The sequence below is a fragment of the Mytilus californianus genome, unplaced genomic scaffold, assembly GCF_021869535.1.
Source record: "Mytilus californianus isolate M0D057914Y unplaced genomic scaffold, xbMytCali1.0.p SCAF_9, whole genome shotgun sequence".
Classification (NCBI taxonomy): domain Eukaryota; kingdom Metazoa; phylum Mollusca; class Bivalvia; order Mytilida; family Mytilidae; genus Mytilus; species Mytilus californianus.
In genome coordinates, this window is record NW_026262745.1 from 52,530,259 (window position 1) to 52,553,027 (window position 22,769).

The 22,769-nt window shown below is 31.4% G+C and overlaps 1 protein-coding gene across 4 annotated transcripts in view; it reads left to right on the forward strand.

The window, feature by feature from the left end:
• LOC127715359 (WD repeat-containing protein 64-like) overlaps nt 1-22,769 on the forward strand; it is a 52,973-nt gene that overhangs the window by 14,509 nt on the left and 15,695 nt on the right. Inside the window, exons 3-18 of one of the 4 annotated variants that reach the window (XM_052221392.1) lie at nt 1,218-1,451; nt 1,830-1,898; nt 2,349-2,437; nt 2,932-3,024; nt 3,756-3,848; nt 5,794-5,914; nt 6,302-6,371; nt 6,981-7,058; nt 7,909-8,110; nt 9,552-9,657; nt 10,684-10,835; nt 11,150-11,176; nt 12,946-12,969; nt 14,601-14,703; nt 15,274-15,380; nt 20,366-20,445. In XM_052221392.1, coding sequence (XP_052077352.1) covers nt 1,218-1,451; nt 1,830-1,898; nt 2,349-2,437; nt 2,932-3,024; nt 3,756-3,848; nt 5,794-5,914; nt 6,302-6,371; nt 6,981-7,058; nt 7,909-8,110; nt 9,552-9,657; nt 10,684-10,835; nt 11,150-11,176; nt 12,946-12,969; nt 14,601-14,703; nt 15,274-15,380; nt 20,366-20,445 — 1,648 coding nt within the window. The remainder of the gene's footprint in view (nt 1-1,217; nt 1,452-1,829; nt 1,899-2,348; nt 2,438-2,931; nt 3,025-3,755; nt 3,849-5,793; nt 5,915-6,301; nt 6,372-6,980; nt 7,059-7,908; nt 8,111-9,551; nt 9,658-10,683; nt 10,836-11,149; nt 11,177-12,945; nt 12,970-14,600; nt 14,704-15,273; nt 15,381-20,365; nt 20,446-22,769) is intronic. The other 3 variants (XM_052221393.1, XM_052221394.1, XM_052221395.1) reach the window with 3 other exon arrangements.

The window sequence follows — 22,769 nt, forward strand, 5'->3', positions numbered from 1 at the left end:
CATCCTAAATCTCTGTGTTATTATAAAATATTCTTGTTTGTTTGTTTTAAGATGGGTATGTTTCTGTTTGTAGTGTTTTTTCCCATAATTCAGTTAGATTAGTTCCTTTATATGATTGAAAGATACAATATATGTACCAGTATAATTGATTATTCCAACGCAATATATAATTCTGGTTTGTGAAAATTAAGTCAAATACTCAAGATATACTATTTAATCCTTTAAAGGTTAATATGATTATGAAGATTTAGTAATAAGCTGTTTATACTTGCATAAGAAAGTGTGATCTATGGGTTGATATATTGATCGATAGGTTATTAATATCTATTTTATGAAATAATATGTAATGCTTGTGTCTTTTTCTTTATGTTTAATCAGGCAAGTGCATAACAATACAATCAAAATGCTAATTGTAGAAATTGAAATACTTTTTTTTTGAAAGGAAATTCTTATTGAAAAATTTCATCTCTATAAACACTTAAGTTGAAATGCATTCATCTAAATTTGAAATTAAGAAGGATTTTCACCATTACTTACTCCCCCAGACAGATATATGTTGTCATGGGAGAAAACTATGACTTTTGAAAAAAGAATTCTTTATAACAAGCACTTCACATGCCAGTTCATTTTGAAATTAATGGCCTTACATACCGGTAAGTAAAAATGCAGTGTCCTAGCTAGCACAAAATTTAGGGGCACTGCTCCCTGTGCCTTTTTTGTGCACCCCTCTGTATCAATAGTCTACCCTATGAAGTTTTGTTTTCTGAAGAAAAAAAAACTGTAAAATTTGGTGCAAATAAATTTCTGGTAAAAGCTTATTACAACCAATTAAAACTTAAAATCCAGCACAATACATTAGTTCATTTACTAATACTGATGATTTAAATTTTTGAATTATAAACATAATAAGGTTGTCTGTTATCAGACAAGAAACTTTTCCAAAGTTCCCTTTATCTTTAAACTTTGTCCCTCTGTCCTAAAATCCTAGCTAGAACACTCACGCTGCAGTGGTTTTATTGTTGTTCCTCGTTTGGTTTTTGGAAAGCCTTTAGCAATAAATTGAAGAGCATACATCTTACAGTAAAATCAAACCAGCTCCAAAAATGATCTCTTTGATAATGGGAACTTGTTACATATAATGAAAATATTGAATCCGTATTAAACTGACAAGATTCACTGAACAAATTTAATACATAATGTTTGTATGTCTTTTACAGGAAGCACAAATTGAAGCACTATTTAAAAAGATTGACTGGTCGTACAATGGAGGTATTACTTGGGATGAGTTCTGTACATACATGCAGCTGGAGTATGCTGAGAAAGAGGACTCCTACCTCAGATCTAAGGAAGTGGAGTTTCTGTTACCAGCAAAGATAGCTAGTCCCCCTCACAGAGATCCTATACTGAGGATTACAAGTAATCCTGATGGATCCTTCTTAGCTTGCAGTCAGGTAAATGTCATAATCAAAGTTGGTGAATCTTAATGCCGGACCTTTTGAAATTGTATTAAACAGATTTTGCAGGGCACATATTTCTGAAATACTTTTCATTAGAGCATTACAAAATAGGCTGAAATCATCTTTGAAAGTTTGATTAAATAGGACTTTTAATACCACCATTTTAATATAACTTCAAAAGTTACTGCAATTTTCAAGCATTTAGCTCTGAAATCCCATTGTTATGCTCAACACAGATCTATTTTTGACATGTCAGTCTGCTTTGACACAATATTATTCTTACTCCATGCTGACCTGCTTCGGTAATCCAGGCCATCACACTCTATGGATAAGACCAACAACATGTAAAAAATGTAATTGATATTATTTCAGGATGGGACAGTTACATTCTGGGGAATGTCTGGTAATGAACTGAAATGGAAGAGAAAGAAAGAGATTGTTGTAAGTAATTTGAAAGATCACACTTCAAAGAATCTAACTAAAATATTTATTGAAAATGATAAAGCTTGATTATGAAAAATTCATATTTTTGAAAAAATCAAATTCACAAACACACAATGGTAGATTTATTGTAAACATCTGAGACCAATACATGTAAATTTATAGTCAAAGTTTACAAATACAAAGTTGATAGGTATAAATTAGAGGAAATTTTATTAAGAAATATTTAAAAATTGTTCCTTCTATTATGCTTGTGATATAAATATGATAAATATTAATAATTTTGCCAAGTAACTATTTTTCGATGAACACATCATAAGCTTCAGAAAACCTTCAAGGAAAATATAAAAAAAAACTTTTATCTGTCAGTTGAATTTTCTGAGAGCTTTAGGCTGTAGATAAAAATACATATGATATTTTTATCTCTCCAATACTTATATATAATTCCAGAACACAGAAACAATGTCTAGAACCAAACCAAAATGGATCACAGATTTTGTCATCATGCCAGAATATAACAAATTTATAGTGGGCACAGGGTTAGTATAACACTATTCACAGTGAATTGTGGACAACAGGTGACAGGTTTTGTAATATAACTTCTACAGTTACTGTGGTACAGTGAATTGATTTAATTTTGTTGACATCAAACGTTCATGCTTGAACTGAAGTTTCTTTTGTCAGGTATCTAAATTCTGTCATCTGTTAATTCTTGAGATAGTAATAAAAACAGAAACATTATAGTACAGAAAACTGTAGTGTAATTTATACATGTATGCATAAATGTAATAGTTTGATTGGTTTGATAATTGAAAGAAGATATAGGGTATCTGTGAATGTGACAACAACCCAACAACACAACTAACCAAAAGACATTTATTGATTCTTTATCTTTATTAAAGATGACTTGAAAAAAACAGTTTATAATGATAATATATTATTTTAATTTTGAAGGCTTTAACTGTTTTGGCTTAGAAAGGCCAGAAAATTGTATCTGATTGACTTTTAATTTTGATTATTTTTTTTTTTACAGTGACAGAGAAATCCAGTTCTTTGAGTTATCCTCCTTTGACCCATATTGTCAAGTCAGTAGTCTAGAATCAGTACCTTTACAGTTAGACTATTGGTAAGTCACATGATCCATTAAAGACCATTGGTATGTCACATGATCAAATATAGACTATTTTTAAGTCACATGATCATATAAAGACTATTTTTAAGTCTCATGATTTATTAGTTCTAGTAAGTCACATGATCCTGTATTTTCAATTGGTATGTCACAGATAAAGAAAATAAGAAGATGTGGTATGATTGCCAATGAGACAAATCTCCACCAGACACCAAAGGATGTAACAGTAGATTTAGGTCACCATACACCCATTAACAATGAGCAAAACCCATACTGTATAATCAGCTATAAAAGGCCCCAATTTCACAAATGTTAAAGGATGATCCTTTATAGTCAATTGGTATGTCACATGAACCATTATTTAGACTATGCATAAGTCAATATAGATCATAATCCTCTGAAATTATGCATGTTAATTTTAGAATCGTCATAAGACCTAACTAATAAATTGTTCATTCATGACAATACTGTTCATTTCAAGATACATTTTACAAACTGATTCCAGGAAGATTCAAGACAAAGGAATATTCATTTTTTTTAAATTTCTGTATGGGTCTTTGGTTAGGAATTTTCGAGAAATGAAAAGTTGATCAAGGTCAAATATGTTGCATTATCTTAAAATTAAGATTCTTGAAATTATTTTTTTTAAAAGGAGACAATTGATCTGTTTTATGAGATATATTCAGTATAATATTTTGTTTAGTAATCATTATTTATTATGTTTACAGTGCTACAAATACAGATGAATGTATAATTGTATTTGGTGACAGTCAAGGATGTATTAATATTCTAGTCATAAAAAATCCTGGTGAATCTTTGAGGTATGTGAAAATAAATTTTTTTTCCCCCCTATATTTGAGTCCATGTATTGGAACAGTTTGGATATGAAATGTTCAGATGTGTTTCAGTATTCTGATATTCTGTTATTAAAATTAGACAATTTATGGCTGCTTTTTATGTCGTATATTGGTATGATGTCGTCGTCGTCGTTGTCGTCGTCCGAAGACACATTGGTTTTCGCACTCTAACTTTAGTTTAAGTGAATGGATCTCTATGAAATTTTACCATAAGGTTCAATATTACAAGAGGAAGGTTTGGATTGATTTTGGGGGTTATGGTACCAACAGTTAAGGAATTAGGGGCCAAAAAGGGGCCAAAAATAAGCATTTTTGTAACTTCTAGACATAACTTGTGTGTTAGTGTATGGATCTCTCTGACATTGTACCACAAGGTTTCATATCACAAAGGGAATGTTGGGATTGATTTTGGGGGTAAATGCCTCAAAATTTTAGGAGATAGGGGCCAAAAAAGGGGCAAAAAACAAGCATTTTTCTAGTTTCATGATAATAACTTGTGTGTAAGTGTATGGATCTTTCTGAAATTGTACTACAAGGTTCCATATCACAAAGGGAAAGCTGGAATTGAGTTTGGAGGTAATTGCCTAAAACGTTTAGGAATAAGGGGCCAAAAATAATCATTTTTCTAGTTTCCAGACAATAACTTGTGTTCAAGTGTATGGATCTCTCTGAAATTGTACTCCAAGGTACCATACCACTAAGGGAAGGCTGGGATTGATTTTGGGGGTAATTGCCTCAAACTTTTAGGAATTAGGGGCCAAAAAGGGGCAAAAAACAAGCATTTTTCTAGTTTCAGGACAATAACTTGTGTGTAAGTGTATGGATCTTTATGCAATTGTACTACAAGGTTCCATATCACAAAGGGAAAGCTGGGTTCGAGTTTGGGGGTAATTGCCCTAAACGTTTAGGAATTTGGGGCCAAAAAGGGGCCTAAAAACAAGCATTTTTCTAGTTTCCAGACAATAACTTGTGTTCAAGTGTATGGATCTCTCTGAAATTGTACTGCAAGGTACCATACCACAAAGGGAAGGCTGGGATTGAGTTTGGGGGTGATGAATCATATGGGGGTTCAAAAAATTTGGGGGAGGGATTTTTTTTTTTCTTTAAAATTTTCCATTTTAAATTGGTTATTTCTGATTTATATATAAAAGCAAATAATAATGATATGGTTTGAATAGGTAAATTAAAATTTTTTAAGTTCTTAGACCACATTCATTCTGTGTCAGAAACCTATGCTGTGTCAAATATTTAATCACAATCCAAATTCAGTGCTGTATCAAGCTTGAATGTTGTGTCCATACTTGCCCCAACTGTTCAGGGTTCGACCTCTGCGGTTGTATCAAGCTGCGTGCAGCGGAGCATTTTATTTGTCATTATTGCTATAGAAAAGTTATTAGTTTCTTTGGTTTTGAATTTGTGATTTTAGGCTTAATTTATTAATTAGAATGAAACGGATTGTAATAACAATGTATACATGGTATATGTGATAAGAATCATGTGGGCAAACACTGAACATTTGTTTCTGTCCATTATATAATTATGTCCAGGTTTGCCTTTGTCTCACAAAAGAAAAGACAAAATGTCAAATCAATTGATGATTTTCAATTAATTGGCAATGAAATATATGATGAACAACAAAGTAGGTAAACATAGGTATCCTTTGAATGATAAGACTTTCAGACTGGATGTTTTTATTGCTGTTTTTTTTTGTGTTGATGGGTTGCTGGTTTATTGGTGTAAACCATAACTTTCATTCACATTCATAAAAAGTTATGAGTAAAAGGAAATGTAGGGTATGTATCAGAAAGACAACAACCCATCAAAACAAAGCAAAATAGAAATATATAAATAGCATGCTTTTCATTATTTTTCCTGAGTATAAAAGTACATGGTATAATTACATTTACAGGTTATGGAAAAAAGAAAAAAGACATCAAGGTTTTATACCAAGTATATCTTTAGATCAAATCATAGAAAAACACAGAGCTATGTTTATAAGATGGCAGGTTCATAAAGACTGGGTTCAACAGGTTAGTAAAAGACCCAGATCTAAAATGTAACAAAGTTATGTTCATTATGGATGCTGAAGTTCATAATAACAGTATTTTCTTAGATGAAGGCTTTTTATAGTCATCATTTGCTCCAAAGATGGGGGTATACTTCTTAACATTTATTTGTCTGTGTGTCCATCTCATGAAAACTTCATCACAGTTTTTCTCAGCAACTACAAATCAGAGCATCCTGAAATTAGGTATCAAGCTTTATGTGAGTATGGTATACCATGTGATGTGTTTTCAAATCCATTGCTCTTCAACTTCCCGTTTATTCAATACATATATTTTCTTACACATAATATTGACGTTCTGTAACTAGAAATGATCTAACTTTATATAATTTAAAACAATTTATATTTCCAGTTGAAGTACTATCATGATATCAAAATGATAATCTCCTGTTCCAATGATAGAGACACAGCACTTGTGAAAGGTAAGATCCTACAAGTAATCTAGATGTATCGTCACAACATTAATATCTTTGCATGCTGTCCTATTCCATCTGCTGTAATTCCATGAAAGGAAGGTCACCCAAAACAAATCGAAAAATACATCTGTAATTCAAATATGAAAAATATAAGCTCAATATCTACAGGCAAAATAAATGTTTAGGTGTCCACATCACTTTAGAAAGCTCTAAATCTACAGGCAAAATAAATGTTTAGGTGTCCACATCAGTTTAGAAAGCTCTAAATCTACAGGCAAAATAAATGTTTAAGTGTCCACATCACTTTAGAAAGCTCTAAATCTACAGGCAAAATAAATGTTTAAGTGTCCACATCACTTTAGAAAGCTCTAAATCTACAGGCAAAATAAATGTTTAAGTGTCCACATCACTTTAGAAAGCTCAATATCTACAGGCAAAATAAATGTTTAGGTGTCCACATCAGTTTAGAAAGCTCTAAATCTACAGGCAAAATAAATGTTTAGGTGTCCACATCACTTTAGAAAGCTCTAAATCTCTTTGTTCCATTATTTAACAGAATGATGACCAATAACTGAAAGCTGCACCCATTAATTCAATTTTTGTTCTGTTGTACAGGATGTATTATGGGTAGTTCACACAGATCACAGGAAATTGCTGAATACCAACAATCAATGATCCGCCAACAAAATGCAGGTAAACAAATTGGTCTTTTATAAGAAGAAGTATCATTGTCATTTTGCTTAGTTTCTTCTGTTACCTATTCTAACATTGGACTCGGACTTCTTTTAAACTGAGGTTTACTGTGCGTATTGCTGTGTGTTTGTTTATTCCACATTTGATAGAGGTATAGGAGGAGGGTTGAGATCTCATTAAACATTTTTAACCCTGCCGCATTTTTGCGCCTGTCCCAAGTGAGGAACCTCTGGCCTTTGTTAGTCTTGTATGTTTTTTAATTTTGGTTCATTTCGGAGTTTAGTGTGACGTCCATTTTTGCTGAACTAGTAAACATTATTGTTTAGGGGCCAGCTGAAGCTCGCCTCCAGGCGCGGGATTTTCTCCCTGTGTTGAAGACCCTTTGGTGGCCTTGGGCTGTTTTTTGCTCTTTGATCGGGTTGTTGTCTCTTTGACACATTCCCCATTTCCATTCTCAATTTTATCATAAACCATGTGGGTTCTATCTTTTAATTTGTTAGGTACCTTTTTCAGTTTTGGACAACAAGGGTGTTCTATAGTTTCAAAATGGGTTAGTTTGTTATTATTTCACAGATTATGATTCTACAACAAGTCTAGACTATTTTCAGTAAAATTCGGCTGAATAAAAAAAGTTTTTTTTGGTGATGGTGGACTGACATTTTCTAATGACACACACAAGACAAGTAAAAGAGAAGTCCTTAAAATGAAGAAATACACTTGTTTTAACTGTTTTCAGAAATTAATAAGGGTCAATTAAAAGGTCAAGAAATTGACAAAAACATGTGGTATCTGTCATTTTTGCTTTGCATTAAAAGAATATAATTTTTATATAATTTGTCTATCATTGAAGGAAAGAAAGATTCCAAAGATCCCCAGGACAAGGCAAAGCTTAGACAGATGTTAGCTGTACCTAAACCCAGACAATCATCAGACCAAGCAGTATTTCAGGTGTACAAAGGAGTCAAATGTTTTGATTTCTGTAAAGATAAAAATATCATTGTCACTGGTGGCATGGACAGGATTGTACGGTTATGGAATCCATATGTGAATTTGTAAGTACTTGCTCATGTTAAGTAAAACTTTATCTTATAACCTCTTTATTATATTCATTTCATTTCTATGAGGCTCAACAACACTTATATAAATAACTATATTCATTCTGTCATTTAGAAAATATACCATATTAGATATATAGGCATCATTGCGTCAATTTAAAGCATTTTCTGTCTCAAAAGCAGTGTTATAAAAAATACAGGAAGACATAAATTTATGCTATGCCAGGTTAAAGTTAACCTGTAGGAAATGTTAATACAGAAAAAAGCAGATTAAACATTTTGTTTTAGTTAAGGTGGTACCTAACACTACAGGGAGATAACTCTGTAAAAATCAGCTAAACGTTTTAATTACGTTGTATTGTTAAGGAAATATTAAGCTTCTCAATGATCAAAATTAGTGTTTGTCAAACTGCTATATAACCAATGAAATTTTTCTGATAAAGTGGTTGGTTCAAATTTTTTGAAATTTTTATATTTTTGTCAAAGGGTCAAAGTAAACATTTTGTCAAATTTTTATGAAAATTAAATGAGCCTAATTAATATTAGTCAAGGTGTTGGGTACCACCTTAAAGTATAAAGAAGTGAATTGATATTTATTCCTAAAAATACCAGACACAAATGAACGTTTAAACCCCGCTGCATTTTTATGCACCTGCCCTCAGGCCATTCATTAGGAGGCGGTATCCGGTACTTTTACCCTCCTATGCTACTAATAAGTACCGCCTGAATTCAGGAATTTTATGTAAGATGTTCATTGAATATATTGAAAAGTACTAGCTACAAATAGGAATCTAGCAGTCAACAAGAAAGATAATGAAACCCCTATGTCCTAAGTCAAGAGCCTGTTGTTCAGTGGTTGTTGTTTGTTGATGTTGTTCATAAGTATTTCTCATTTCTCGTTTTTTACATAGATTAGACCGTTGGTTTTCCTGTTTGAATTATTTTACACTAGTCTTTTTGGGGCCCTTTATAGCTTGCTGTTTGGTGTGAGCCAAGGCTCTGTGTTGAAGGCCGTACTTTGACCTATAATTGTTTACTTTTTACACATTGTAACTTGGTTGGATAGTTGTCTCATTGGCACTCGTACCACATCTTCTTATTTATATGAATTATATACTGTTTTCTACTCTTTATATAGTTCAACACATTTTATTGCCCACTTACAGAGCATTTGGTATACTGCAATCACCTTGTCTACCCATCTGTTCATAACTTTAGGTACATATATTGGCGTGGAACTTTCAAACGTTAAGTTGTATTACGAAAGTGATTCTCTAATCTGCTTTAATTTCATAGTATTTTAATTATACATTTTGTACTGTGAATTATTATTTACCAACTACCAGATCATGGTATACTTTGTACAACTGCATGCAACTTTTTGTTCCGAAAATACAATCTGTTTTGGTTTAAAGTGTATATTCTTTTGAATCAACAGAAAGCCAACTGCCATGTTAAGGGGACATAATGCACCAATCTTTTACCTTATGATTGCCAAGGAGGAGAACAGAATCTTCAGTATTTCTACAGACAGATGTATAAAGGTAAAAACTTACTTGGGAATTTGGTATAAATTTTTATACATTATATTCTGACATACTTCAAATGATTCAAATATAGTAAAAAGATTAATCTTGGACAATTAGGGATTAGCTTGTATTTCAATTTTGTTTCTAACTGTATTTTGGAGGTATTCTATTGCACTTACATCAGGCAACCAAAAGTATTCCCTGTATCATAAAATATTTCTCATTGACATGTTGATAGTTTAACAAAATATCAGGAAGTTACTTCAAACTTTTTTTGCCAGTTTGTAAGTATTCTCAACAATTGACTGTTAGAATATCTTAATTCTGTCCTATTGTGTAGATTTGAATGTTGTTTGTTTTGAGTTTCCATTTTCTGAAGATGCTGGAAAAATACTTTGAAATAATATTTTTTTAAAAACATATCAAAGGATTATTAGCTTAAATATTTTTTTTTATTTTTATGAAAAATCAAACATGAAGGAAAAGGCCCCAGACCACAATTAATGATCCCGCTTTTCGTTGTCCACGAATATAGTTCCCTTTAATTAAAGTCTATTTTTTCTTTATTTTTTTTTCTTTCCCTTTCTCATACATTTCTTAGTTTTTATGGGGTGGAAATGAAAGAAGAGAGCTGAAATACATTTTTGGATGTTTTATTTTTACTGATTTTGATATGGAAATAGTGATTAGGCCAGGTGCAAAAAGGTAATATTTACAGTTTTCGGAACATCTCTTGACTTGTCTATAGGGGTATGGATGTGTATTGGCTAAATTTGTATGATGTATACATGCAATTTTTCTGAAAGATGGATATTTTTTTGGACTTGTACTGTACATTACACACACAAAAAATTTGACAAAAAAAAAACAGGTCATTTTTTTTTAATTGGACAAAACGTTATAAAGAACTAATAGAGGAATTAATTGTGGTCTGTGGCCAAAAGCCCTGAAATAAACAATCTGGTTTTTTTTATGCTTCAATAATCATCTTTTCTTTTCAGGAGGGGAGATAACTTAGAATATACATGTTCCTTATTTCAGATCTGGGATATTCAGGACCACAATTGTCTGATGACAGTCAGGGAAAAAGGTCATGCAATCAGAGGAGATATCCAAGCCTGCCATTACTCAATTATCTCTAAAACATTGGCTATTGCAACAGACAATATGTGCTTATTACAACTAAGACAGAAGTAAGATTTTTATTGTATAAAGTTCAGGATTTGCTGATATATTGTATATAAAACATGTATAGTTCTACCAATTTACAGAGCTGCTTTGATGACGATTTATTTAACAATCATTTCATTCAAAAATATCATTGAAATTTTATAGCTTTTCATGAACTAATAAATCTCCTTTCTTCGTATTAATTTGTGACGAGATGAATTATTTAATTCAAAAAAGTTTTACATTTAGAAAAATATTTTGAGAGCAGATGCATATGATAAGATATTTAGCTTGTAGTCAATAGATAATAAGTAATATATAATTAATTTGCTAATAGATCAGATCAAGATGCAAAAAATGTCAGGTGAGTCCTACTAACCATCTAGAATGGACTTAAAATGGCTTCCTCTTTACTGCACTGTCATTGGCTATTGTGTGCAATCACATAATTTATTTTTCAGCCAACCTATTATTACATTGTACAACAATTTAGTAAGCCTTAATTTATCTGTCTTGGTTTCAGATCATTAAGAAAATTTCATTTTTTACAAAATTGCAAGAAGGTTCTTACTTTATTTAAGCATTCAAGTTTTTTATGATCCATACCATGTACTACATTTTAGACCTTTTGAAAAATCTAAATTTCTTTTTTATTGGAACTTTATTTTTCATGAAAAAGTACTGAAAATGAATTTGGTTAAAAGTATAGATGATCTATTCAGAAATATACACAGAACCTCAGCCAAATTCTGCTATTTATAATGACAATTCTTTTTGTCATTTATAATGCTTTATTACTTACAGAAATTTTTCAAGACCATGACAAACCATGGCTGTTTTTATTGGAAATTTACTTTTTATACCATTTGAAGTTTTTAAACAATGCAATCAAGATAGACACCAGGTTTTGTGTTTTCCTTTATATCCAATGCAGAGTTGTCCCACCTTGTATTGCTGTTGTATAATGAATTTTTTCACTGTGTTTGGTATTACCTTTTAAGACGTGGATACTGGAAAAAAATTATAAAGTCGATCTAGAGTTTTTTTTTCTATATAGTTAATGTGGATTAGTTATTATTTTTGGGGGTTCAAATTTTCATAGATATAGTGGTTAACCTTCACCATGAATTAAAGAGGGGTGTAAAGGGGGGGTATCTGCACGGAAGAACATGAAATAAAATTGCCATTTCATGATGAACGAACAATTTAAAATTTCTTGCACGTTGATCTTTTTACCGATTTCACGACACGGTGAATAACGAACCATTTTCACGGCTGCATGTGAAATAAAAAATGGCAAAACAAGTTGCACGAAAATAACCCTTTACCACAAAGTGCTTTACAAAATTTTAGTTTTAAAAAACTTTTAATTTATAATTTGTTTCACCACAAATTCAAGTATCTCAAAAAAAAATTATATTATATATGTAAAAAATAATTTTTATTTTACCCCACCTGTAGAATTTCTATATATAGAACATTGAATTTTCATCACCATGTTCAATCTTATTCACAAATTTTTCAATTAATAATTCAGACATTTTTTTAAAATATTTTATAAAGTTTATTTAATTAAAACACAATATTAACCAAAAATTTTGAGTCTGTAGTGCTGGCTTGTTTAGACACCAGTAATTTTTTTTACGAAAGTTTGAGCACAGTAATTACTTCATATTTTGTCTACCTACCAATATTCTGTTTTAATTTTACAATTCTAAATTTGAAAAACTTAGTTCCCGTTTCCCCCCTAGAACAAAAACATGTGTAGAAACTTTTGCAGTTTTTTTCATGTATAGTTGTTCCTTATTGTTGTAGACCAAAATTAAAGTATCTGAGCCTGATTGCCTATATGCTTGAATGTTTTCTTTTGTCTCTTGGGCTCTTCTTATAGCTTTTAAATGGTTGAGGCTCTTGCACTGACCATGGTCAGACTTGTCTGTCTTTATATGGTTTAAATTAGTCTCCAGATGGTACTAAACAAATTGACTGAACTTCTATTACATACAATATATATGTTAGCCTACTAAAACTAGAATAAATGTTATCTGTTAATAACTGAATATAAGAGAGAAATTACATACTTTATGTATGTGTACAATTTTCTCACGATCATTTTCTTCTTTTATGATGTAGTGATGAATTAGAAACTTCTGAAGGGTAAATATTATAAGTCAGATGTCTGTAAAACTTGGGTATATGGTATGTCTGCTGACAAAACATAAAATATATTTACTAACCAAAATACTGGAAATGAAGGGATTGTTAAACAACATAATATATTCTACCATTCTACCAAATATAATATCAGATATCAAACATATATTTAGTACTGTATTATCTAAAATATTAATTTGAAATGTTAATTAAAGTACTTTTTATATAGTATTAATGTTGATGAGATGAAAAAAATATATATGTCCTGAAAACCTTTGACCTAATACCAAGCTTCTCTTTTCTACCCCGTTGAAATGTAACTGCATTTCACATTTTCAATCTTTTCAAGTTATTTCCCCTATTTGGTTCTGTAGGAATTGTCTTTCTTTGGAGCAGGTACCCTCTATACAGGGCTACTTTCTATGATTTGACATGTTTTTACAACCAAATGAGTTCTAGATTAAAGAAAACAAATATTACAAAGGATTGATATTCAGTTCATTAGAGTAAAACTGTGAGTTTAATGGAGTTTGTAAAACATGTACACATGTGACCTATAATATAAAAAAAAATGCTTGAGACAAGAAATATGACATGAATTAGACTGATTTATTTGCTGTAGGATAGCTCTTTCCTGAAAGGAATATTTTAAAGACCATGAATTTAACCCAAATAGCATAATTTCATGTAAGTTATTCTCTTTTTTGGCAAGCACCACCCTCCCCCTTTATTTTTGATACTGTGCATTTATCAAATTTAGTATTATATTCAGCACATCATGCTGTTGACCAGAATGAACATTACATTATTGAAAATAGAATTCACTGCAGATAGATTTAAAAACAATTAAGCAAGTCTTGTTGACATATGTTTTCCTTAAAACCTTGAAATTGTCCATTAGACAATAGTCCCAGACTCTCAAAAATGATTTATTGACACAGGCCAATGGACCTATTTAACCTGAATCACCCATCATATAAACAGTTGCTTTTGACGAAACAAATGAATAAACTTTCTAAGTGTCTCTTAAATGCAGTTCTTATAAAAGTTTGGCAAAGTTGCTTTTTTGACATATTAAAACATGCATGATTTTGCTTGGCCATTATTAAAATTGACCTTTGCCAGCAGAATTTGCAAATTTGTGTTTTACATTGAATGCATGGTAAGATTTTAACTGGATGTTTAGGGCTTGATTCTAATACTGTTAAGCAAACTGAAACATTTCAGAATTTTAATTCTTCTAAAGCTTTTAAACTATTTGCAGCTAGTTGTAAAAGACTTAAAATGCAATTGAAGAAATGCATAAGAATTTATTCAAAAAATTTTGATCTTTTATGAAGTTTACAAAATCAAACTAGGTTAACACAATTTATGCTACTCTTGTAGGTTTTTGATATGCTAGTTATAGCTTTGCAGAAATTGCAGTATTTGCAATATTTTAGACTTCAAATACTGTTCAATGTTAAAAGAGTGATATACACAGACTACTATCTTTTTCAAAATTTTAATAAATTCTGGCAATTACGATTTTTGTAGTTTAATTTATAGGGATTCCATAAAGATTTTTCATGTGTTATAATGCATATGCTACTGTTAAATGTTTTGTAATTTTTTATGGATTGGACTATTTACAGACCAACGTTACATCGAGATATAACAGTTACTCACAAAGAACCAGTCACCTGCTGCAAATATAATGCCTGTTTTAATTATGTTATTACCTGCTCTGAGGGCTCGGTAAGTAGATGATGGTTTATTTCACATTCCCCACTTTCTTTTTTCTTGAATACACTGAATTGAAAAAACCCATTGAAAGATCATCGCCTGATTAAGATTATATGCATCAATTCATCATTATCCTCTAAACTAAGACCTATATTATTTTAAAAGTTACAATTTACCTATCCAAGTTGAAACATGAACAAGGGGAGACAATTGTCAGTAAAAATATCCGTAAGAATAGATGCATAAACCTAAAACTTATAGATTTGGTATAATGTACGAGTATTATGGTATTATGTTTTTAGGTTATAAAGATCTTGGACTTGAGAAAGGTACTGCTATATTTGAGTAAAATGTATGATAATTATGGTGTTTTTTTATAGTGATAAAGATCAGGGACAGCTATATTTTAGTACAATGTATGATTGATTGATTGTTGGTTGCTTAACGTCCAGTGGCAAATATTTCATGCATATTCAGGACGAGTACAATGTATGAGTATTATTGTATTACTTTTTTAGGTAATAAAGATATTGGACTTTGAGACAGGGACAGCTATATTTGAGTATTATGTATTATTTTTAGGTAATAAAGATCTGGGACTTTGAGACAGGCACAGCTATATTTGAGTATGGAGAAGCACATGGTGACTCTGCTATAACATGTATGACCTTTGATAATACAGAAAGAAGGTAATATTTGACACTTATGTGTGGTATTTTGAACAACAAGTATATTACTATTTTGTTAACCTTTTTTTTTAATCAGTATGAATTCTTAAAAGGCAAATCTGATTTAGAATGGATCATTCCAAATCAGCCCAGTCCACGTCGAAATGGACTAATCTGGCAAGGAATGGTATATTCCATTTTAGTTGTATTCATTCCAAAAATGGGTAAGTCTGGTTGGGAATAGGTTATACCCCATGATGGTCAAGTCCATTTTTTAAAAACAGTTATGATTAGTGAATTCTATATTGTGAACAATTCACTTATCTAACAATTGAAGGAACTGAATGGTGGTTAAAATCTATTCACATGACTTTCATTGTCAATCATATTGACCAGCTATCAGTATTAACACATACTGATTTAACATCTCAAACTCTTAATCTAGATATGTGCTCATGAGTGATTTTACTCACTGAGTAATGCATCAAACCATTTATTATTGATGGTCAGTGAAGGACTAAAGGGAGTAGTGGTCAATGAGTTTTACTCTCAATGATAGGTGTTATGAAAAATGAGTTCAAGTAGGATATCAGATCATAATTAATAATCAAATTCCAGAGGAATAAAATGCATAATTTTTTGTTGCAGTGATCTATAAGTAAATGTTTAATGTTTTCTTTCTTCTTGTATAAAATGTTTTCAAAATCTGTAGCCTTATATTTTATTCTTTATTTGAAGATTTTATATGAATTAAATTCAAAACTAAGAAGAGGGGCTGTAGGAGTGGGTGTCATCCCAAATTCCTGAAAAAATAAAGTATTCTTTCCCAGATCTTGAAAAATTTATCATTAATTCCAGAGTCCCGATAGGTGTAAATCCAGAATTCCCACAAAAATAAAGGCCCAATCCTGAATTTTCCCAAAATTAAAGGCCCAATCCCAAAGTCCTGTGAAAGGTCCTTCTGCCCCTCTAAGAACATGAGTACAAATTTATGTCTAATGCCTCAGAGGAGTTTCAAAAATGACTCAAATACTTAGGTAGAAAAATACAAGTTTTCACCTGTGGAGAGGCTTAAACCATCAAGACATACATTTTGTCTAGAGTAGGCTACTGTGTGAGGAAAAGGCCTATAAGGTGTAGAATCTGTAACTGGAATGGGACAGTACTGAAACCTACAAGGAGGAATATTTTGTCTGAAGAAATTAATTGATAAAAATGAAATTTTAGTTAATAATAGGAAATAGTGCTGCACATTTATCTTGCATTAAATTTAAATCTGGCTTTGGTTAATATATCATTTCAGTCAAGTCCATGTCGGTATAGGATAGACCATTTTGGAATGGATTGTTCCTGATAATGGTCTAGTCCATGTCAGGACAGTCCATCTTGGAATGGATTGTCCTTTTTAATGGTCTAGTCTATGTCAGTATAGAATAGTCCGTCTTGTGATGGATTGTCCGTTTTAATGGTCTAGTCCATGTTAGTATAGAATAGTCCGTCTTGTGATGGATTGTCCCTTAAAATGGTTTAGTCCATCTTAAGATTGACTTAATATGTTATCATTGAAAAATTGATTTATCAATTGAAAACGATAATGAATATTTGTATAAGCCCAATCATTTAATTAATCAGTGAACAACTTTTGTCTGTTTGGAGCTAAAAAAAAACCAAACTACCTAAATCCAGATTTTAGTTCACTAGTGAACACTTACCAAGTCAGGAATTAGAACATTTACTTATACAATGATTAATTATAGGTTAGTCTATGGAAAGGTATATACTATGAAATTTAGAGCGAGGGGCTTGCCCCGAGCTCTTAATTTCATAGTATATACCTTTCCATAGACTATCCAATTTAGCACATATTTACAACTCGAGTAATCTTTTAATTGGTCTATTGATAGTTTATTTTGGCTGACTACTTGTATCACAGGTGTTTGTAAAACGGAGCTCATTAACGAGTTTTGTAAATCTACTCACTAGTATCATTGTAAAATATGTGATTTCAAAAGGCCCTTCACTCCAGAATGAAAAGATGGTAGCTGCTAGTGTAAGTATGTATACTGATATAAAGCGGTGTTTTACTATACATGTTCTTCTTACAAGGTAAGATGACAAAATAAATTGACCAAAAGCAGGCAATAATTAAATTGCAGTGGAAGCTTTACATGTTTTGAAAACATTTTTTAATTTCACAGTAAAACTAAAGCTATAATAAATTTGAAACATATAGATAGTTTGTCCCCAAACATATAGTCTAGCAGATAGGCATTAAAAAGCAACTACAAATAGATCAAAGATTATAGGTTTTGTGTTTTTTTTTTTTTATTAGTTCAAAGTAAAAACTAAAAGATTTATCAGAATATGTTTATATATATAGCTTGCACATTATTTTCAGACATAATCACAGTTTTTCAATTCATGACATCGTCCTGAACATGCATGAAATATTTGCCACTGGACATTAAGCAACCAATAATCAATAAATCAATCAATTCATGACGAAATAGATCACTTTCCTTAAGAAAGTTTAAAAAATTATCACCAAGTTGCTTTAATTTTCCTTCACAAGGATTCATAGTACACACTTTTCTGTGTACAAAGTAATTGCATGGATGATACATTATCATAATTTTAAGATATCATTGTACTCTAATCAAGGTATAAAGAACCATGTGTATTACCCTTTATTTAAATGATAACATTTGCAATTGTCAAAACATTTTTTAGATCCAAAGATTTTAATAGCAGGATATTTAAAATCAATGTGAAAACTAATTACAAACTATTTAATTTAATTTGGAACACAGCATTTTATTTCAAAATAGCCAGTGGCAAATTTTGTTTTAAATATCTTGATTACGATACAATGAAACCTTACCCTTGTGGTCATTCATGCGTAGTTACTTAGTACACAGGAAAAGTATGTACTATGAAAATTAGAAGGCAAATATAAGCAATTTGATTGGACGAGAAGTTGTAAGTATGTGCTAATGTTTAATAACCATGGCCAGTCAGTTGAGCTATATGTGGTCAAAAGATAAATCTTTTAATAATTTTTTTAAATTATTTGTTAAGATAATGTCAAAATTGAATGTTCTCTTATATTAATACATCAATAAAGTTATGAAATCATGAAATATGCAAAGTCAATCAGCTTCAGAATTAAATTTGTTCTTTACAAAAGTTATTTAAAAAATAATACTGTAAATTCAGAAATTATTGTGTGCATTTCTTATTGCAATTTTTGAAGAATGGGTAAAAATGCGAGATTAATGATTGTGATTTCAGGAAAATCTGCATACACATATATGTCTCAGTTATAAGAATGCAAGTTTTTATTATTGTAATAGTCGGCCAGTAGCATTATTTGCATTAATAAAAACCTCGCAATAATTTCTGAATCTACAGTAGCAAAAAAGAGACAGAAGTTACCAAGGAGACATTCAAAACTCATGAGTTTAACAAAAACTGACAAGGGCCATGGCATAAAATGAGAACGACAAGGCCATGGCAAAAAATGAGAAAGACAAGGCCATGGCAAAAAATGAGAAACATCAAAAGACAAAAAGTTCACAAAACACTACAAGTCAGATTGAGCAATACAAACCCCACCAAAAACCAGGGGTGATCTCAGGGGCTCCTGAAGAGGGAAATTTCTTCTTCTTCTTCCTTTCTATGGATTGGATTCCTATTGGAATGTAATTAGTCCACTAGACGGAGAATGAGACAGCAATTCTCATGTAACTATTTACAGATAAAATTGAGAATGGAAATGGGGAATGTGTCAAAGAGACAACAACCCGACTAAAGAGCAGAAAACAGCCGAAGGCCACCAATAGGTCTTCAACACAGCAAGAAAATCCTGCACCCGGAGGCGGCTTCAGCTGGCCCCTAAACAAAAATGTGAAGTAGTTCAGTGAGAATGGACGTCACACTAAACTCCAAAACATATAAATGAACTAAAATTAAAAAACATACAAGACTAACAAAGGCTAGAGGCTCTTGACTTGGGACAGGCGCAAAAATGCGGTTGGGTTAAACGTGTTTTGTGAGATCTCAACCCTCCCCGTTACCTCTAGCCAATGTAGAATAAACAAACACACAGCAATGCACACAGTAAAACTCAGTTTAAAAGAAGTCTGAGTCCGATGTCAGAATAGGTAACAAAAGAAACTAAGCAAAATGACAATGATACATAAATTAACAAAGGACTACTAGAAGTTACTGACATTCCAGATTAAATGTTCTGAGATATAAACAATTAAAACTATGTACAAATATTGATTGATTGATTGTTGTTTAATTTGCTTAACACAAAATTGATATACACATAAAGTAAGGACAACCATTTAAAAGTTCTTTTGTTGGGATAATTGGACATCAAGAATAATTTGTCTACTTATAATGACACATATACCAGTTTTTGAGCTAGCATTATTTTAATGACACTCTTTGGGTCTTTTTCAAAGCATAGGTATATTCTTATGGCGTTAAGATGCTATACTTATACTAATGACACTCTTTGGGTCTTGTTCAAAGCATAGGTATATTCTTATGGCGTTAAGATGCTATACTTATACTCTGGCGAATGTGTGTAATATGTGTAGCTATAACATAAAGAAGCACTCAATTATTCTGTAGGTTAAATAGAGCCAGCTGATATATATGAACATTACTATAATATTTTGGATTGGCAGACGTAGTTGTAATCATTTCAACAAAATAGTATCCTCCGTAAATGTGAACAAATGGGATGACATAATATTTAGTAATTTGTAAAAAAAAAAATGGACTTCAACTGTAGGAAGATGCAAAAAATGGAGGAAATTGATTCAGAAATAAAAGAAAAGTTGGATCAAATGGGTGAAAAATAGGATTTACCACTTTGACAACAATATACCATGGCTCATGGGTTACCAATGCGCAGTGTTTGATAAAGTTTCCTTTGAGCCCCTGATCATTTGTTTAAATAAAAAAAAAAAACTTTACTTTTGATTTTACAGGTTAATAACTGGAGCCAGAGATGGAGTGTTGAATATATGGAATTACAATAATGGACATTGTCTCAGAAAACTACAAAAATGTAAGAACTATATATATAGGCTTTGCTCATTGTTGAAGGACGTACGGTGACCTATAGTTGTTAATTTCTGTGTCATTTGGTCTCTTGTGGAGAGTTGTCTCATTGGCAATCATTCCACATCTTCTTATTTTTATACATATACATTTGATTATGAATCATACGAAAGCCATATGATTAAAAACTTGCTTCATCTGTAAATCAAATTAAAATTAAAAAAAACGAGTTGTGGCCGGATCATGTTCATGAAAAAACTTTTTAATAATTGAATGATTAAATAAATTAAACAAACTTAGCCCATCAATTTGAAACTCTAAACTGATATAAGGAAGAATTGCATGGCTCATCTTTGAAAGGATGTATTTTTTTATTGTATCACTTTTATGCCAATATACCGTATATCGGGTTTTGTTCCTGTCGGCTTTTTTTCGCTATTTAATGGCAAAATGGGTAGGTTAAATTTTCGCTGTATATAATTTTTGCTGAATGGGAAAATACACGCGAAAAAATCACCGTATTGTATTGTTAAAGATCTAAACAACATAAATATGAATGACTGACAGATAATCAATTACATATAAATATGTGTACTACAAACTAAAATACATATATTCAGAGATCTTTCGTAATAATCGGTTAAATCAAGTCCATTGTGTCATGGTCAAAAATAAAGTTTTTAATCAAGTTTATGCTGGTATACCAGAGCATTTTGAAAGTATATTTGCGTAAATATCTGTTAAAATGTGATTTTAATGAATTTATTAGGGATACTTCAATATTGATCTGTTATGGAGACTTAAATGGTCCATTGAAATCAAATAAAGCATCGACCAGTTTTTCTGTGTACTAATCTCTTTACTAATGTATTTTGTCTTGATTTTTCCTGGCTTTTGTCTCGCCTTGACAGAGTCAAAAAGCGAGACATAGGTATGCTGTTTCCGGCGTCGGCGATGGCGTCAACAATGTATTAGTTTGTGATTAGGTATTTCATGGTGAACCACTAGTGGTAGGTCAATGATATTTGGTATGCAGTTGTATTAGCATTGGCACATCTCATTACATGGAGATTATTTGGCCCTGCCCCCTCAGTCAAGGTCTATTGACTTTGAAACTTTTCATAGTTTCCATATATTAGTTTGAGATTAGGTCAATTTATGGGGAACCACTAGTGGTAGGTCAATGATATTTGGTATGCAGTTGTATAAGCATTGGCATATCTCATTTCCATGGAGATTATTTGGCTCCTTCCCCTTAGTCATGGTCTATAGACTTTGAAAATTTTGCTTAGTTAACATGTATTAGTTTGTGATTAGGTCAGTTCAAGGGGAACCATTAGTGGTAGGCCAATGTTAATTGGTGTTCAGTTGTATAAGCATTAGCAAATCTCATTTCCATGGAGAATATTTGGCCCCGCCCCCTCAGTCATGGTCTATTGACTTTGAAACTTTTGCTTATTTTACATGTATTAGTTTGTGATTAGATCAGTTTAAGATGAATTGCTAATGTTAAGTGAATGATATTTGCTTTGCAAGTATCCTTTCCATGGAGATTATATAGCCCCACCCCTGATCATGGTTCATTGACTTTGAAACTTTTACATAGTTTACAAATTAATGTTTGTGTTTAGGTTTGTTTAAAGGGAACGACTTATAATAAGTCAATGGTATTTGGTATGCAGTTGTATTAGCATTGGCACATCTCATTCCATGGAGATTGTTTAGCCATGAACCTTCATTCATGGTTCATGGACTTTGAATATTTGCATAACTTACATGTTAAAGTATTGCTATTTTAATTTCAACATTTGCATTATCAAAATTACAAAAAGGCGAGACATATCTCTGTGATAACAGTTTATATTTGTCATCCATGGTCTTCACTGTCTCTTTCTATACCTCTCCTCTCACTACTAAAGCAATGGTATATAGGAGTGTCTGGATGGGGTTTACAGTCCAGAAATTAATGGTCAAAAAGTGAAGATTAAAGGACAAAAAATTTAGAATAGAGAAAGTAGGGAAAAAAATGAATAGAGAATAACGAGGTATTAAAATATACAGAATCGAGCATAATGGGCGAAATAGATAAGAAGTAGAGAAAAATGGTCTAAACAATCAAAGAATAAAAAATGAAGGACCCCATTCTGGACCCTCAAATAGTGAATGTTTTGTCTTATCATACATTTCTTCTTTTCCCCTGTGCGCTCTTTGCTGATCTGCATCTCTTAAACCAGAGACTAAATTTCAATGATAATTTTTCTAGAACATTTAGTATCTAATGTCTTGTGCACCTCCAAATTTTCTAACTGTTATTTATATGATTTAACCTCT